Source organism: Nycticebus coucang, chromosome 2 (assembly GCF_027406575.1).
Source record: "Nycticebus coucang isolate mNycCou1 chromosome 2, mNycCou1.pri, whole genome shotgun sequence".
In the NCBI taxonomy this organism is placed as follows: Eukaryota; Metazoa; Chordata; class Mammalia; order Primates; family Lorisidae; genus Nycticebus; species Nycticebus coucang.
The window spans coordinates 25,264,909-25,285,229 of NC_069781.1; the positions used below are offsets into that span (position 1 = coordinate 25,264,909).

General features: G+C 40.4%; 1 protein-coding gene across 2 annotated transcripts in view; it reads right to left on the reverse strand.

The window, feature by feature from the left end:
* Positions 1-20,321, reverse strand: part of KIAA1958 (KIAA1958 ortholog) — a 162,679-nt gene that overhangs the window by 69,526 nt on the left and 72,832 nt on the right. For both annotated transcript variants that reach the window (XM_053565716.1, XM_053565723.1), the window contains exon 2: positions 15,062-16,255. In XM_053565716.1, coding sequence (XP_053421691.1) covers positions 15,062-16,232 — 1,171 coding nt within the window. In that variant the 5' untranslated portion in view covers positions 16,233-16,255. The remainder of the gene's footprint in view (positions 1-15,061; positions 16,256-20,321) is intronic.

Sequence of the window (20,321 nt, forward strand, 5' to 3'; positions counted from 1 at the left end):
GCAATTCACTTGCCTCAGTCTCCCAAGTGGCTGGGACTACAGGCGTCTGCCATAATGCCGGGCTATTTTTTGGTTGTAGTTGTTATTGTTGTTTGGCAGGCCTGGGCTGGATTCGAACCTGCCAGCTCCAGTATATGTGGCTGGCACCCTAGCTGCCAAGCTACAAGCGCCAAGGCTGACAGGTGAATTTAAAGCAAAATACTAACATTGACTGGTCACTGCTAACTTGAATTAAAAATTTGGATGTACCTACTGTTTTAAAATTCTTTTTTTTTTTTGAGACAGAGCCCCAAGCTGTCACCCTAGGTAGAGTGCCAAGGGATTACAGCTCACAGCAATCTCCAACTCTTGGGCTTTAACAATTCTCTTGCCCCTGCCTCCCAAGTAGCTGGGACTACAGGCACCCGCCACAGTGCCCGGCATTTTTTGGTTGCAGCCATCGTTGTGGTTTGGCGGGCCCAGGCTAGATTCAAACCCACCAACTCAGGTGTATGTGGTTGGCACCTTAGCTGCTTGAGCCACAGGTGCTAAGCCTGTTTTAAAATTCTTATGTTACGGCAGTGCCCGTGGCTCAGTGGGTAGGGTGCCGGCCACATACACTGGGGCTAGCGAGTTCGAACCCAGCCTGGACCTACTAAACAACAATGACAACTGCCACACACACACACACACAAAAAAATAGCCAGGCATTGTGGCGAGCACCTGTAGTCCCAGCTACTTGGGAGGCTGAGGCAAGAGAATCAGTTAAGCCCAAGAGTCTGAGGTTGCTGTGAGCTGACACCACAGCACTCTACACAGGATGACAGCTTGAGACTTGTTCCCAAAAAAATAAAAAATTAAAATTAAAAATTAAATTAAGTTAAATTCTTAGGTTAAAAGTGGCAGAAACATATGAGAGAAGATGCTCAAGATCATTAGTCATTAGAGAAACACAAATGGAAACCACAAAGAGATACCACCTCACACTTCCTAGGACGGCTAAAATCCAAAGTTGGAGTACAGCACATGTTGGCAAAGATGTGAAGAAACCGGACCCACATAACAATGCTGATGGGAATGTAAAATGGCACAGCCACGGAGGAAAACAACTTGGCTCAAAAACTTAAAAATGTACCATGTGACGTTTTTACTCCTAGGAATACACCCAAGAGAACTGAAAACATATGTCCACATGAAAGCTTGTACATGAATGTTCATAGCAGAGCATTATTCACAATAGCATAGAAACAACTCAAATGTCCACTAACTGATGAATGGGTAAACTAAATGTGGCACAAAAGAATATTATTCGGTCATAAAAAGGAACAAAATGCTGGTAAGTACCATAATGTGAAAAGATCTTAAAACATTACGCTAAGAGAAAGAAACCAGACACAAAAGGCTACATATTATATGATTCCATTTACACGAAATGTCTAGAATAGCCAAATCTACAGACACAAAGAAGTAGATTAGTGAATACTAATCTAAGAGGGCTAAGAGGGAGGGGAGGCAATGGAGTAATGAAATGTTCAGGAATTACTTAGTGACAGCACAACTCTGTGCATACCCAAAACCACTAAATTGTATACTTTAAAAGGTTGAGTTTTATGGTACATGGATTATATCTCAATAAATTGGAAATATTTTGACAGAAATTGCTGGCTATCCATCAAAACCTGTTCTCCCTATATTCTAGAACTTCCCAGCTACTCTATGTTTACAACCTCCTTTAAAGCTGGTGCTTATGGAAAGTACTCTGTCCTAAGAACTGTCGGAAGTCCTCAGTTGCTGCCCAGTGCTGTATCTTGACAACTTGTTTAACTTACTAACTACAAGATACAGTCCCACTGTAGTCCTCCCTCCGGTCAGACACATAACTACCTATCCACTCAAATTATAGAACATTCCTTCCAAATTTTATCAGTTCATAGACCAATAAGCTAAGCAAAAAAAACCCCAAAAAAGTGGGATTAGTTCCAGCTACTTGTTATGTCTGCTGAATGGTATAAGACAATTTTCAGCTTGTGATGATGGCTCCTTGGCCTTTGAGTTTGTGGCTGAGAATTAGATAAGGCCCAAGACAGAGAATGCATTTCACCGTCACTGGAACTACGAATGTCCATTCAGATTCTGCAGTGGAAAAGCAACACAGGTAGGGGAGCGCCTGTGGCTCAAAGGAGTAGGGCGCTGGCCCCATACGCCCGAAGTGGCGAGTTCAAACCCAGCCCCAGGCAAAAACCGCAGAAAAGCACCACAGAGGCAGAGATGGACCCTGACGACAACACTGACCAGCGCAAATAAGGAATATGCGCGCCCTGTTACTCTCTGCCATTAAAAAAAAAATTGCTATTTTTAATTTTTTTGGCCAGGGCTGGGTTTGAACCCGCCACCTCTGGCATATGGGACCGGCGCCCTACCCGCTGAGCCACAGGCGCCGCCCTGATATTTTTAATTTTAAAAGTACATATTATAAAAATTAAAGACAAAACAGTATGTAGAATAAAAAGTTGAAAGTTGCCCCCTACCCTACCTCACAACTCTTTCCTCAACTTCCACTCTTCAAGAGTAATTACCATAAACCATTTAGTATGTATCCTTGCCAACCTTTTTTTCTATGTGTATTAAAACACTCAAGTTCTTTTTTCTCTTATAAAAATGGGATATTATATCCATATTTCTGCCCATTGTTAGACACAAGTCCACTCCACTTCAGTACATCAGAAGTATCTCATCCTTTCCAACCACCTCACATTGTCGTATTCTTCCATTACCTGAAAAGCACATGCCCATTTCACAGAGTAGCAGCTACTCCAATCCAATCTAGTCTTTTCATGGAGAATTTTCTAGACTTTGGCATTATTTTACTCAGGCTTCCATTGTCTTTTTCTACTAAGATATCTTCTTATTGCCTTATTTTTGTATCTGAACCAGGGTAACAAGTGAGAACTACTACCCTCAGTAAGCATTATTATCAAAGTAGTTGTAGTTTATCAACAGCTAATAGTTACTGATCACTCACCATGTACCAGGCACTTCTCTTTAAGTGCTTTACCTTTATTAACTCATTGTTCCTCATAATAGCCTTATTAGAACATATCACCATTTTCCTTATTTCTATAGATAATGAAACTGAGAACCAGAAAGTTAAGGTAATGAACATGGGTACAAAGTTAAAGCCAGGAAGTCTGGTTCAAGTCCATGAGTAACTATTATATGGCTTCTTAAGAATGATATATAATCCAACATATCATTGTATTCTTTAAAAAATCCACTTATTAAGTACCGAATTAAAAGCGAAATGTGGCCAGGTATAGTGGCTCACACCTCCCAGCTCTTTGGGAGGCCAATGTAGGAGGACTGCTTGAGCCTAGGAGTTTGAGGCTGCAATAAGCTATGATGACACGACTGCACTTGAGCCCTGGCAACAAGGCGAAACCCTGTCTCAAAAGAATGCTTCGATAAGAAATAAAAGTTAAAGCTGTAAAAATAATAGCATAATTATTCTTCCATATATGAATGTCAATCTTAAAGTTAAACCATCACCAAGCAAATTCAGCATTTCAATGCACTCAGCTTTTGCTCCAGAGTTACAACCCTGCTTTATAACCACCAGCAGTAAACAGAGCAAAGTTCTTACGTATTCCTATCACTCAAAAACAGTAGGAAGAACGGGGACACCTACAGCCTCCTCTTTAGGTGGAAGAAGTATTTTTATTTTTTTGAGACAGAGTCTCAAGTTGTCGCCCTGGGTAGAGTGTGGTGCATCACAGCTCACAGCAACCTCCAACTCCTGAACTCAAGCGAGTCTCCTGCCTCCTCCTTCCAAGTAGCTGGGACTACAGGCGTCCACCACAACGCCGGCTATTTTTTGGTTGCAGCCGTTGTTGTTTGGTGGGCCCCAGGCTGAGTTCGAACCCACCAGCTCAGGTGTATGTGGCTGGCGCCTTAGCTGCTTCAGCCACAGGTGCCGGGCCGGAAGAAGTATATTTTTAACTTTTCTATTCATTACTTAATCATCAAATTGGAAGGTTAATAAAAAGGAGTTAAATTCTCATCTTTGTATCAAAGAATCTATGGATATTTCATGAAGCTGATAAATCAAGAAACTACTTAAATTTACTTGATTATAAATCTGGTCACTGTTCTTACCTGATAAAAAAAGCTTAAAATTGCCTTGGAGCCATAGAAACAGAATTTTTCATTTTTGCTATGCTCTATAAATACTTCTGGTTTTAAGATATGCTTTTGGGAAAACAAGCCATTAGTTAAATAAATGAGATCTAGGTTGAAAGAGAAGTTATTGTTAGATCTATGATGAAGTAGATCACCTGCCCTCTGCTGCTGGGACCCAAGATGGTCAGGCAGTTCTGCCTGTGAGGAGGAGCTGGCTGCTCCTCTAATGAAAACAGATTTAGGGATGACATTTGAATTTAAGGGATGCTGGAGCTATGGCTTCAGAGCACCGACACTAACTTGTCTGCCCTGAGATGATACACTATTTTATCTTTTTAGACCACAGGAAGGGACACCAATCTAGAAAACCAAGGTCAACGCCTCCTCAGTTCTAATGTGGTTCCTGGCTTTTTAGGAGTCTTAGTCAAATCCAAATTCACTCAAAGAAAATTGTACTCTGCGGTTTATAGCATTTGCTTGTTTACTGTATCTGGGTACATTTTATATATTGGGAAGTCTTAATCATACATAGGTGAACTTCAAATACATCTATATAATGGGGGTTTTACTTCACCGGTATAATATGAAAATGCCCTTATTTTCAACAAAAGACTAATTGGGAAGGCTTTTGTGTGAAATTCTGAGACAAATGAAACTAAAAAAGGATGTGCAAGCACTCAAAAAAGATGTTAAAACATAATTTCTCAGAAAACTGTATTTGTATAACATAAAGCAATAGGGCTTGATTTTCTTTTGTCTTTGAGAAAACTAGAAACAACTATATTTTTAATTCTTAAAGGTCACTAGTCTGCAAAAATAAGCAATATAACAATTTTAATATAACTAGGTTTGCTATTTTCAGTTGAGGAGAAAGTGTTTCAAATAAATTATGATATGGAATGGGTTGTCTACAGCCTCTACACTTTTAATTTCTATCTAAGAAAGACTTGCCTTTCATTAATCATAGTGGCTTAATTGTTCATTTAACTACTGTTAGTCATACATCATCCTAGAAACAGTCTTAATAAATGTGCTGTCTAAAGGCAACCAATTTAGTCTTTACAAAATCATTCAGTTTGATTAACAGCATCTCAGTTCAGGAAATATTTAAAACATTTTTGTTTTTTAAATTTGGGATGTTTTGAAAGAGCACGAGCGCCTCTCTCCTACTGAGAGTGGATGCAGCATGAGAACAGAAACTGTTTTGCTTTGTTTGTTGCTGTATCTGAAGTATTCAATCTGAACCTGACACTTTGTAGGCTTGCAATGAATGAATGAATGATCATGGCATGCTCCAAAACTCTTCCCAATCTTCTATCCTAACACAGAGGATTTCACATTATACTGCATTGTAGATCTTTGTGTCTTGAAGACATTTTGGTGTAACCTAAAACAGCGCTGTACCTTTGCACAAGAAATATACAGCTAATGACACCCAGAGGTCATCAAGTTCTGCCCTTTAACTCCTGCAATATCTCCCTCTGTCTCCTCCTCTCCAGTGCCTTCACTGCCGATTCATAGGGGCCCGTACTGCCATTACCCACCTGGATTACTTTAATACCCTAAAATACAGCTCCCACATCCCAGCCTCTTCCCCAGTGCTATCAGGGTGATCTTCTAAGATAACGAACTGTTTCCCCCTGCCCGCCCCCCCCCATGAAGGACGTCTGTGATACCTCAATAGAAAAAAAGACTGAAACATACATCTCCCTTGCTCCCAATAGAGTTGATGCTCCTATTAAACCCTGTCCTTTTAAAACTGATTCTCAAAAAAAAAAAAAAAAAATTATCTCTTTAAGATATGTTCTGGCAGCTGAAGCTTTGGGTAAATAATAGGAATGACTTGAAATAAAAGAAGGGAATGAAGAAGCAATCAGCAGTTAAGGCTATTCCTGCATCAACACAGGCAGAAAACATGGTGCAAAGCAGCAATCCTGTCCCTCTCACTGAACAAGCAGGAGGCCAGGCTCCTCCCCAGCCATCATAACTTCCACCAAATATCTGTTTCTTTGTGCCTCATTTCCCAGCAGTAAAATAAAGGAAACAACCTCTTTCTTTGTAGAACTCGGGCAATGATGATCCTGGAAATAAAAGTGCTATACAGATAATAAGAGACATTTTGTTTTTGTGTTTTTTATTTATTCCAGCAGAAGAGCTTTCAAAATCCTAAGGAGGCAACCCACAGAGTTAAAATTTATGAGGATATTTCTCAATTTTTTGTCCATAAACAAGTATAATGAAGACAATGGTAGTGAAGTTTGCTTTAAAAAAAACTTCCATATTCAGTAATAACAATAATATCATAATGTTCAAAAATACTCCACAATTTTATTTATGCTTCACAATCTATATTTTAAAAGTACTCACATTGTGGGTGAGGCAAGGTGGCTAATGCCTATAATCCTAGCACTCTGGATCCTGAGGCGGGTGGATTGCTTGAGATCACAAGTTCAAGACCAGCCTGAGCAAGAGTGAGACCCCATCTCTACTAAAAATGAAAAACTGAGGCAAGAGGATCTCTTGATCCCAAAAGTTTTAGTTTGCTGTGAGCTATGACACCATGGCACTCTACCTAGGGTGACAAAGTGAGACTCTGTCTCAAAATAAAGACTATTCACATTTTGAAACCCACAGAAAAGTATACAGAAAAATACTAACTAAAGTGTGCTCACCATGAACCAGAGGGCATTGTGTGGATTGATTTAACCTATACATCAACGCTGCAAAATAGATATATTATTATCAAATGAGAAAGCAAAGTCACAAAGGTTAACTTACTTGCCAAAGTCACCCGGAAAATGGGCGGCAGACTTGTGATTTGAACCCACGCTGTTGTGAGTCTGGAGTTCTACCCTTAAGCACTGTGCTGAGGTTGCCTCCTGTTAACATAAATTTATATTTCTGTAGCTCAGATCTAATAAATGTTAACATTGTGTAGTATTATATGTCTTTTAACAAAGTTACAGATATAGCTCAAGTTTCCCATGTATCCCATTCCCTACCTAAGATAACCACTACCACGTAACCATTCAACATTTGTGTGTGTGTGTGTGTGTGTGTGTATAACATACATTACATGGCAATGTTTGTGTTTTCTTTAAAAGCTATGGTAGTCTAAAAGCTATGGTATTCTATTATATAGCCTACATTTGTGTGCTCCTGCAATATTACAGAAAAAAAAGGTATGGTACTCTAATAATATTCTAGTATATGATGATATTCTGCAACTTTGTTTTCAAGATTTATCCATAAACAATAGAACCTCTGTAAGCTGACCATCTAAGGAACTATAATAAACTGGTCAACATAAAGAGGTTGTCAATATAAAAAACTAGGTCAACTATACTAATATGTATGTATGGTGTCTATCTAATCTATAAAAATTAGGTCAAATTAAGGAGCTGGTCAACTACGGCGGTTCTACTGTGTGTGTGTATATTTTTAAAAATAAATATATATTATATATTTTTAAAGTATAAATGTGCGTATATATGTATGTGTATATGTACGTATGTATACATGTATGTGTATATGTATGTATACATGTATGTGTATATGTATGTGTATGTGTATATGTATGTATGTATATATGTATGTATGTGTGTAGTCTCTCCTCTGTTCACCCAGCTGGAGTGCAGTAATACGATCATAGCTCACTGCAACCTCAAACTCCTGGATCAAGTGATCCTCCTGCCTTAGATTCCCAAGTAACTGGGACTACAGGCATGAGCGACCATGTCTGGCTGATTTTTTCTATTTTTGGTAGAGATGGGGTCTTGCTCTTGTTCAGGTTGGTCTCCCATTCCAGGTATCAAGTGATCCTCTCACATTGGCCTCCCAGAGTACTAGGATTATAGGCATGAGCCACCACCTCTGACTGATTTATCCATATAAGTCAATGAAGATCTGGTAGACTACTCTATTCCACTGAAAAATTTGCCACAATTTATTCATTCATTCCTCTACTGATAAACACTGAGGTGTCAACTGACTTTTCCCCTTGTGATCACAAAGTTGCAATGTATACTCCTGTACCTGTCTTTCATGTGTCTGTGAAGAAGTCTAAGGCAGATGCTTAAAAACAGAATTCCTAGGTTGTACACATATAATATGCACACCTTAACTTTATTAGATATTATAAATTGCTCTCCAAGTATCTGTACCTATTTATATTCCCACTAGCGTGCCCTCATTTTCTCATACCTTCAACAGCACTTGGGATAATTAATATTAATGACTTCTGTCTTTCTGATGAAAGTAAAATTGTATTGCATTGTTATTTTAATTTGTATTTGCCAGAGTCTGGTGTGGGTACATTTGACTGGCAAAGCCTAAAGTCACAAGACTGTGCCCTTGCTGAAATACAAACTTGGAAGGCAAGTTTCTGCCCTCTCTTTGGGGGAAGGGCAGGTACACAAAGGAGGGAATTCTCATACAGGAAGAGAGTTGAAAGTTACTGGGAGGCCGGATGGAAGGACAACATGGCTTATAACTCGGAGCACCGCATTTCCTAGATTCTCATGCTTTAATGTGTATACAAAGACACCTAGAGATCTGGTTAAATGCAGATCCCAGTTCTCTGGGTCTGAGATGGGGCCCAAGGTTCTGCATTTTTTAACCTTCAAAATAGTCCATGGAAGGTTCTGCATTTCTAATATGCTCCCAGGTGATGCTGGTGATACTGGCCATGGGTCATATTTTAGTAGTGAAATGGATGTAGCTGCATAAAATCAGAATCTACAACTCAAAGAGTTCTGAGCACAATTAATGATGATAATGATGAGAATAAAATACTAATCAGGGTAGAAATTATCCATTTAGTAAATGTTTATCATGTCAAGTATTCTCTTCAGGGCTTTACCTACATTTTTGCATTTGGTCCTCAAAATAACCCTCCAAGACAGACCTTTACTTTACAAATGAAGAAACCGAGTTTCAGAGAAGCAAATATGACTTTGTTAAGGTCACCAAGATAGCAGGAGGTAGGGTCAGGAATCATCAAATATCTACAAATATATCTGTGTAGAATATATCTAGCCAGGCCATATTAATTTTCAGATGTGTACCCCTTTGTGATAGGAAGAAAATGATGGCAAAAAAAAGCTGAATTTTTACTTTGTCTCTTTTACCTCTCAAAATTTGTCTTAGGTTTTTCTAAAGAAAACTACAGAAAAGGTGTAAACAAGAAAACAAAGTCTTATTTCCTCTTGAAAAGGGAATATATTTCTCAAAGAATGAGGAAATATATAAAATAATGTGTGTGTATATATATATAAATGCATATACATAAGCATGTATATACATATACATATGTATATGCATACATTTTTATTTTTTAAGATGAGTCTCACTTTGTTGCCCTTGGTAGAGTGTCGTGGCCTCACAGCTCACAGCAACCTCAAACTCTTGGGCTCAAGCAATCCTTTTACCTCAGCCTCTCAAGTAGCTGGGACTATAGGCACACAGCTATTTTTAGAGATAGGGTCTCGCTCTTGCTCAGGCTGGTCTCGAACCCATGAGCTCAGGCAATCTACCTGTCTCGGCCTGTCAGAGTGCTGGGATTACAGCACTGCGCCCGGCCTCATAAACATACACTTTTATACATACGTCTATCCCTTACATTAAAACACTCTTCCAGTATACTCTGTCACTGAATGAAATACGTAACAATTCTTCCTACCTGCCCACAGGAAAATTAAAATGCTCAAAACAAAACAAAATCAACAAACCTTCACCTAAGTAGTTGTTGGTATCTCTGGTTTGCTGTCCCTCTCAAGAATGACACGTAGCATGTCCCTAGAAGAACACTCCCACCATACCCCCACACTCAGCTATGTGGTGGGTGATCTGAACTCAATACCATTTCCAGAGTGGGGACCTGACGCCCTGTGACTGGGTCAGGGGTTAGTGGGAATGCTGTGGACACAGGTTCTGTCTTCAGCTAGGTGGTGAAATCCAGCAGCACAACCATCTTGGGTCTATGCAGGGATCAAATTCTGTAGGTGAATCTAATATGGAGGAAGCAAGAGGGAAACAGAACTGCTGTCTGAACCCTGGATGCGCTCATGTTTAAAGATCTGTCCTTGGACTATAAGGCAATTAATTCTCTGCTTCACTTATTTTAACTCAGGTCTTCTGAGAGAACCCATTGTTTATTGTGTCAACAGAGACCAAATAACTGGAAGTAATATATACCTTAATCAATTTTTAAAAGCTCACTGAATTCAATTATACATGAATAATTTTTCAAAAAAGTATATTACATAATTTAGACTATACTATTCTTACTCTCTGAATGCACTGTTCGCACAAAATATAATCAAACAATAAAATTTATCAGAAAACATAAAGAGATTAATGAAAACAGAACTGACAACAAGAAGCAGACCCAATAATAAACAAAGATATGGTGTATGTGGTATGAATCGGATCAGTGAGAATGCAAATTATTCAACAACGATGCTGGGACAGCTGACCTAAAAAAATAATGAAATGAGATTCCACCCCAAAATATATTCTAATTTTAGAGTTAAGTGTTAAAAAAGAAAGGGAAGAGGAGAAGAGAGGGGAAGAAAACCATAAAAGAACCAGAGGAAAACACAGGTAAATATTTATGCAATCTCAAGGTAGGGAAAGGACTTCCTAAGAAAAATACCAAAAACAGAAAAGACAGATGAATAGATGAGAGGACATTCTTTTTTTCTTTTCTTTTCTTTTCTTTCTTTCTTTTTTTTTTTTTTTGAGACACAGCCTCAAGCTGTCACTCTGGGTAGAGTGCTGCGGCATCACAGCTCATGGCAATCTCCCACTCCTGGGCTCAAGTGATTCCCCCGCCTCTGCCTGCCAGGTAGCTGGGACTACAGGCGCCTGCCACAACGCCCGGCTATTTTTTGGTTGCAGCAGGCACTGTTTGGCGAGATTCGAACCTGCCAGCTCAGGTGCACGTGGCTGGCGCCTTAGCCGCTTGAGCCACAGGTGCTGAGATGAGAGAACATTCTTTATAAAAATTAAGAAAATCTGTACCTCAAAAAAATACCACCAACAAAATTAAAAGCTACTAGTGAAGTAGAAAAAGTATTTCCAATACACATGATAGACTATGTGAGTTACTATTTCTAATACCTAAAGAACATATATGAATCTATTAGAAAAAGATAAAAATGTATATTTTCAAAAGAAATATATACATATATATAAAGCAAACCTGATAAGCAAATATTTCTTGCTACCATAAAACTCCCAGGGAAACAGTTGATTAATAAAAGGGAACCTTGCACAAAATCATAAAGGAAGCTATAAGTATGGGAGTATATGTAATAAACATACCATAAAAATCCAACTCAATGCAATAAAGATTTAAATTTCATTATGACAAATGCCCAAAATTTACATAACCCCCCTCCCAAATTTATGAAATCCAAGCTACGGTAGATAGTCAATAATTCTTCTAATAATATATGTCCTCTTTACTCATTGTTTGCTAAGATTTGGATTGAGCACTATGGCAGAACTGACATGAAAATTAATGATTTTACCCACACCTTGATTAACATTTTATAACTTTATGAGTTCAGTCCTGCAGAAATAAATATGACATTCCACTAGAGGAACAGAATTTAAATGGCCTTAGTAAAACTAAACAAAACATGAACAATTTCTTTGTTTCTGGCTGACTCGATAGTCTATTGTTTTAAAGTGATTTGTTTAAAAAATATTATTTAAAGGTATGCAGTACTTCTATAATGTTCTGATGAAGACTCAAGCTTACACAGCATCCATATCAAAAGAGCCTGATTTAGCTTTCAGCTAATTCTTTCAGAATCTTTCTTCTTTGCTTAGTCCCTAGTGTGCCTTTCTAACTGTGTACACTCCACCTGTACAAAGTCAGTAGTATACATACATTTGGACATGCTGGAATCTAAATCTTTTAAAATCTATGTTTAAAATGATTATCTACTATAAATAAATATACAAACACAAATGAGTAAAACTTTAGAACACAGAATCTAGTTGGGTACAAGAGAACCAAAAAAAAGAAAAGAAATAAAATGTCAATCAGATTTTTAGTTGTCGCTTTGCTGTTTCCAGTCCAACTAGTGTTTCTCTAACACTAATGGCAGACATCTCAGAAATACAATATCCTTCCACAGAACAATGGATCAAAACATGAGGGCCCTTCCGTAGGAAATCCCCATTACCAATTCTTCATACTGTTTTTCTTGAAGGTTCTTGAAGGTCCAAGCCAAACCAGCTCATCTGAGAGTAAAGCCAAATCACAGTTTATGACTGTATCTATTATGTGCTATCTTTGGACAAGCCTGCTTTTTATAGCTATTACAAAAAGTGTGATTCTCACGAAGGGGGGGAAAAACCCTAAAAGAATGTAATATATACAATAATAAATTAATTAAAAGTATTTCTCTTTCAAATAGGCTTACTTTCTTTTCCAAAATAATCATAGTAAGATATTCATATATGGTTTAGTAAAGAGCCTCAGTGTCTCATTTACTATCCACTAGGCCAGCAGTCCTCAACCTGTGGGTCGCGACCCACAGGAACTGTATTAAAGGGTCGCAGCATTAGGAAGGTTGAGAACCACCGCACTAGGGAGATGCAAAGAAGCCTTGCATCTTGCTTTGCAGGGTAAATTAATAGAAGAGTATTAGACATAAATACTATAATAAGAGTCTTACCCAACTATTTGGGTACACCAGACCGCTTTGCAAAACACATTTCTGAATTCTATTCTCAAACATAAATGAAGTGAGAATACAGAAAACTCCATCAGCATATAAGTCTCCTATTTATAAAAATATACATACATACATATGTATGAACATAAATAAATAAGGGCAAAGGGAGGGGAAGCAAATAAAGAAATGAGATTCACAACTATTTAAGTGAAAAGGTACTACTTATGGGAGAAAATATTTATAAATCATATCTGATAAGGGTCTTATATCCAGAACACATAAAGAACTGCTACAACTGGCCAATAAAAGACAACCAAATTTAAAAATGAGCAAAGTATTTGAACAGACCATTTCCCAAAAGAAAATACACACAAGGCCTGAAAGCACATGAAAAAAAAAGCTCAATACCATTAGCCCTGAGGGTAAGGCAAATCAAAAGGACAAGAAGATACTAACACTACTTCATGCACCCAGTAAGATACCTACAATTTTTTTAAACATGGAAAATAACAAGTGTTGGTGATGATGTGGAGAGAAAGGAACCTTTATACATTACTAGTAAGAATGTAAAATGATGGCTCTCCTTGGGGAAAACAGTTTGACAGCTCCTCAAAAAGTTAAACAGTGAGTTACCATAGGACCTAGCAATTTCACTCCTAGGTAGTTACCCAAGCAAGATAAAAATACATTTCCACACAAAAACTTTTACACAGGTATTCACAGCAGCATTATTCAAAGATGAAAACAATCCAAATGTCCATCAACTAATAAAAGGAAAAATAAAATATGGCATATTCATACGATATTACGTGGCAATGAAAAGAAAGAAATGCTACAACATAGCTGAGGTCAAGATTATGCTAAGTGAAGAAGGTCACAAAAGGCCAAGTAATATATGATTCCATTCGTACGAAATGCATAGGACAGGCAAACCCATAGTCAGAAAGCAGATTCGTAGCTGCCAGGAGCTGGTGGGCAAGGAAGAGGGACTACTAATGGATCAGGGTTTCCTTCTGGGTGACAAAAATGTTCTGAAATTAGGTAATGGTGATGGCTGCACGGGTCTGTGAATACTCCAAAATTCACACTGAATTGCATACTTTAAAAGAGTCAATTTTAGGAGAAGTGAATTATACCTCTTCATAAAAAGAAAATGGATTAACTCAGAAGCATTAATTTTCAGTCATGAAATAAGTATTTCAGTGTATTATTTTATGAATGACACCGTGTCTTTTAAAAACTCATAAATGGAAGTTTTCCTTCGGGAATCTTAAAGTTGACATTAAAATCAGAACAACATGTTTGTAGAGCAACTTAATTCTGGGAAGTTTCAGGGTAAAGGCACTGCTGCCTCAGGCTTCTAGGAAGCTTTTCCCAAAACACATGACTTTTTGAGAAGTACTGAAAGAAACCAAAAGGGGCCGGAGGTGCTTTCTGTATTTTCTGCACATCTGTTCATCCTTGTCTATGTTTCTGCTTCTAGCCTGTTAGACCTGAATCATAAACCCAAAATCATGAGACCAAATCCCGTTATATAGTTACAGCCCAGAATGAATGTCAGAATTAAAGAACATTAGAATGTGAGAATTATAGGTGCAAGGACCTCATATAATACAATTATTTCACTCTTCTCTCAATCAATTCCAGTTAGGCTCACATATTTCAGAAATGCAAGTTACTTGATTCCTTGAAACTTTAAGAGAAAAGACTGAATACTTCTCTTAGGAATGTTGGTTGCTTTAAAAACTTACTTAAACTAACATAGCAATTAAAATGAACAGCAAAGCCAAGGTGGCTCAGGCAAATCAATAATGATCAAAAAGCCTTAGGTCTATTGTCAGTATGTGCCTTACCCAACATCATTTTGGCTTCAAACAGCAGCTAAATACCTTGGTAATAACAGAAAAGCATTTTTAAAAAACTTTCAAAAATAACTGTACTGTATAAAAATTTAGCTGATGTTCAGTAACAATCTTAAATCTAACCAGACAGTATCAACAGCACAATCTTACAGCTGTCCTCTGAGCCCTGGGCCTTAATTCTGATAAATTTCCCTTATAGTATCACCTGGATACCTTCTTTGTTTCTACGTTTCTGAGACTAACAAAGGGCCGAATTCTAGCAAACTGAGCCAATGGTTTGGGAAGTGCTGACGACGCGGTATTCTGTGATGCATGTGGATGAGGGACATGCTGTCACCTCAGATGCCATACCTGGTATGCACTGTGCTGTGGCCTCTGTGGTTATAGTCGCAGCAACTGGGGCCTGCTGCTGACTGGAGCTTACTTCTGGCTCTGTGTTAACTGAGGGAGAAAGGGCTACCTCACAGGAGGAGACCTGGCTGGGCAGATGGGACAGGAACTCTTCAGAAGCAACATGCTCATCCTGTCCAGGCAGCTGCAGGGCAGACAAAGGGATACTGATCTGTTTGTTAGGGTGGGATGTGCTCACAGGCATCTGCATGGCCACCTGTTGGCTGGCGCCATGGGTACCAGAGGGTCCTCTGTTTGGTGAAGCCAGAGATACCCTAGCAGTCTTCTGGACGACTGGCCTGGAGATAACAGAGGGGGATGCAGACATACCGTGTGGGTCTAGCTCCACGCTGATGGCAGATGTTACGTGGGGAATCAGCTTAGCAGACCCAACACAAGAGGGACCAGCATGAGTCTGAGGCTTGGGTTTTGCCATCTGTGTCAGTGACAGGGCTGGTCCATCAACCCCTCCTGTCAGCTCTGCATTTGCCACAATGTAATAATCCTCAGGAATCTCTTGTTTGATTTTCTTGATAATGACATCACTGCTGCATTCATCCACCATCTGCACATGGGAACTTGAATGGAGGGAAGACGGGCCTACTCCAGGCCTTTTGCGAGCAATGCTTTGAGGCCTTTGGTTTTGAGGTTCAAAGTCACTATCCTCATCTGTAACAGAAGACTCACAAACCATGTCAAACAGGGTGTTCTCATCTTCGTATTCTTCAACAGCTTCATCCAGTTCAGAGGGCTCACTGCAATAGGAGAAGTCACAGGAGTCTCTGGTCCGGTTACAGTCTAGCTTTGTTTTCACTGGTCTCCCGGGGTACCTTTCCACAGGGCTTGTCTGTGTCTCAGAAGGCACCCCAATAATACTGGGACTATCTGAATTAAAACTTCTGTTATCCTGGAAACAAACCCTCTCTTGGGACCCAGCTCTGCAAGTGGCCGTTAGTGGCCAGTGATAAGCATGGCCAGCACTACAGCCCCACATGGCTGTCAGGTTCCCATGGGAACCTTCCGAAAGCAAGTGTTTCAGGTTTGGAATGAGGCTGCAAATGGTCCCATGGCTGTGGGCCCAGCTGACCAACTTGGACAGATTTTCAGATGAGGTATGAAGACAATCCTCCATGTTCTAGGATCAGCAGTGTCTTCCTAAAAGGAAATAATCAAAATAAGAAACCATTATTACCCAAGACATTCCCATATTTCAATCACCTTAATTTCTTCCAACTATGACCATTTGGCATGAAAAAAGAAATGTACTTCAAAACTGAATGGGACTAGAAGGGAATGCAGTGAAAAGTAAAAACAGCTGATGACTTATGGTTGTGGGATTTGAATAAGAATGTTGTTAGTTTCCTTTACTGTTACAATAATTCCTACATAAGAAAAAAGAAAAAAAAAAGAAACAAGCAATAACAAAGAGGGGAGATTTCATACCATTTTAATTCTAAAGTCACACAAAGAAAGATTCAGTCAGCCTCTTAATAATAAAATGTCTATACTGTTTGTATTAACCAAGAGGATTCACTTTCAGTGTCACCTTCGGTCATCAGAAACTTCACTACTAGAGGCAGAACCAACAGAGGAGGTCTGCATCCATTTAGGACGCCAGAGGAGGGAAGTCAATCCCCTGCTGGTCACCAGAAAATAATGCACCTGGAGTCTTAGGAGACAATGAGGGGCTAAATTTGGGAAGGGGGGCAAGAAAGCCTTCAGCAGAGAAGGGACAACAGACTGGGAGGACCCCCACAGGAGGGGTAGGCTACAGACTAGAGGCAAGGATGGGGAGGAGCAGCACTCTCACCACCGCTGGGGGCAGCTTCCTGCCTCCTGGCTTTCTGAAATTCCTGAAATATTGCCTTTCATCTGCAATTACAGGTAAAAGGCATGTCTGGTACACTCCACATCTCAGGGTCCCATAAACCCAGTAATAACCAACTACCAAACAGGAGTAAATCATTCCTTATTGGGCAGGAGACACAAAGACCACTGGTTATGAATCTTTGGCTGGGTAAAAGTGAGGACAAGATGGGCAGGAAAAGTGAAGAGGGCCTGGAGAGTCTCCAAGTGGGTGGAAAGGGTAAGCAAGGCTCTGTGAAGAGGGAGATCCAGGGAGCTTGGGGCAAGGAGGCACAAGGATTTTCATGTGTGGTTTAGTCTGCCCTGGAAATAATGGTGATAAGAGGTGCCTCCCAGGAGGTAGCTCTGCACTCAGGCACCAAAGCTTAACTGCAAGGCCAGGTGGTCATGCCAAAGTACACACCTGAGCCTCCATTTCCTGTCCTTACTCCATGGTTCCCCACCAGCTGGGTTATTTAAGTTCAAATCCTTTAACATACTCTGAGGTCTCTGCTGACTGTGGTTACAGCCACCTCTCAAAGCCTCATTTCCTACTACACCATTGCCTTTTCCCACACTTCTTGTGGTCCCCTCTTTTCTAAATAATTTCTCCCCCCACTGGGCCCCTAAAAACTCATTCTTTGGCTTAACATGGAGCCCTTTTCTTTTGCCCGACAAGTCCCTTCAAAACCAAACCTGCAGCCAGCACAATGGTATGTACTTGTAATCCCAGCTACTCCACAGGCAGAGGCGGAGGCAGAGGTGTGCTTAACCCCATGAGTCTAAATTCAGCCTGGGCAACTTAGTGAGACCTCCAACTCTAAAAAAAAGGAAGAAAGGAAGGAAGGGAGAGAGAGTGGGAGGGAAAAGAGAGAAAGGCAGAAAAAGAGAAAAAGACAGCAAGAAAGGAAGAAAGACAAAGTACTTTTTTCACAGCTTGCTTAGTAAAAGAACAAAACTAAACAAACTGAACTTGAGGCCACCTCCTGTTGAAGTCTTTCCAGATCCCCTTTCTGCCTCAGAGATTATTTGGGTTCCCTCCACCATGCCTCTGTCTCCTCTTGAGGAATGTGACTTTCCTGTCTTCTGGACCTGACTGAGGATTCCCCCCCAGAGCAGGACTATGACTTAATTATGCACTCATCAATGAGGATCTACTTCCTGGGGAAACAGAGATTAGTAATGCATGGTCCTGTTCTTGAGATGTTACAATCTATAGACATATAGTCATTGCAGAATAAATGAATAAAGGATAAATGAATATATAATTCTGTCAGCACCATCAACACTAACAAATTGAACACATAAAACTCTTCCTGCCTATTTGATAAAACTCTCAAATAGAGCACAGTGGCTCACTCCTATAATCCTAGCACTCTGGGAAGCCAGGGCAGGTGGATCTCATGAGCTCAGGAGTTGGAGACCAGCCTGAGCAAGAGTCAGACCCCATCTCTACTAAAAATAGAAAAACTAGCCCGGCATCGTGGCAGGTGCTTGAGTCCCAGCTAGTTGGGAGGCTGAGGCAAAAGGATTGCTCAAACCCAGGAGTTTGACATTGCTATGAGCTGTGATGCCACAACACTCTATCCAGGGTGACAGTGAGACTGTCTCAAACAAAATAAAATATAATAAAACTCTCAAATAAGAAACGTGAAATATCCTCCCATCACTTTTATTGTAATCATTTGAGGAGGAGAGGGTTTTCTCTCTGACGGTGTAACCAAAACACAGCTGCCTTATATATGTAGGAGAGTTAACACATGAACAACCAGAGCTCCTGAAGCAGCACAAGAAAATGTAGGTAACAGGGACCAGTCTGGGAGTCAGGAACTTCAAACTCCAGGCCTGACACTGCAGTCTGGGGCCTCAGACAAGTCACTAATTATGTCTAGGCCTTGTATGACAGGACTACACGATCCTATGCTTCCTTCATACTTTAACAATTTAGGGACTTATTTACATTCCTTCACACACTCTGGTTAAGATAGGAATGCAGATAAATAGGAGAAATTGGTGTGTGTGTTCTGAACTTTTTTTTTTTTTTGTAGAGACAAGAGTCTCACTTTATGGCCATCGGTAGAGTGCCGTGGCATCACAGAGCTCACAGCAACCTCCAACTCCTGGGCTTAAGCGATTCTCCTGCCTCAGCCTCCCAAGTAGCTGGGACTACAGGCACCCGCCACAATACCCAGCTATTTTTTGGTTGCAGTTTGGCCGGGGCCGGGTTTGAACCCGCCGCCCTTGGTATATGGGGCCGGTGCCTTACCTACTGAGCCACAGGTGCCGCCCTGTTCTGAACTTCTTAACAAAGCTAGTGTACCAGAGACTGCTATGTCTCAAGCTGTTGGGCAGCAAGGTGAGTACTAAAACTTATTTCTCAGCTTCCTCTGAAATAGGGGTGGCCCTGTGACACAGTTCTTTCTACCCAAGGACATGTAAACAGAGGGGTTTGGGGCGGCGCCTGTGGCTCAGTCGGTAAGGCGCCGGCCCCACAAACTGAGGGTGGCAGGTTCAAACCCAGCCCCGGCTGAACTGCAACCAAAAAATAGCTGGGCGTTGTGGCGGGCGCCTGTGGCTCAGTCGGTAAGGCGCCGGCCCCATATACCGAGGGTGGCGGGTTCAAACCCGGCCCCGGCTGAACTGCAACCAAAAAAAAATAGCTGGGCGTTGTGGCAGGCGCCTGTAGTCCCAGCTACTTGGGAAGCTGAGGCAAGAGAATCGCTTAAGCCCAGGAGTTGGAGGTTGCTGTGAGCTGTGTGAGGCCACGGCACTCTACTGAGGGTCATAAAGTGAGACTCTCTCTCTACAAAAAAAAAAAAAAAAAAAAAAAAGAGGGGCTTGGATCATAATCCTGAAAGACACAATCCCAAATGCCATTATCTCAAACGTTGAAATCCTGAAAGACCAAAGTCCCTAAAGTCTAAAATTTCTAAATCCTAATCACAGGATACGTGCATCATGGGAGGTGGAACTATTACCTTGTTACTGTGTTCATTTGGAAATTAAGTATTATTTAAGGAGAAGAGCATGGGTGCTGAACTGACAAGGGTTGGATTTGAGCACTTAAATTTTAGGGGACAACTTGATTGGATGAAGGCATGCTTAGAAACCAAGAACAGTGTTATTCTGAATGTGTCTGTGAGAGTGTTTCCAGAGAAGATTGCCATATGAGTCTGAATGGATTCTACCCACAATGTTGGTGAACACCATCCAATAGGCCGGGGACACAGAGAGAACAAATACTGAACGTGAACAGTCTTGCTCTGAAAGCCAGGACTGACTTGTCTTCTATTGCTTGCCAAACTTGGACTCCAAGACTTGCACCAGCAGTCCCCAGGGGCCTGAGGCTTTCGGCCTCAGACTAAGTTACACCATC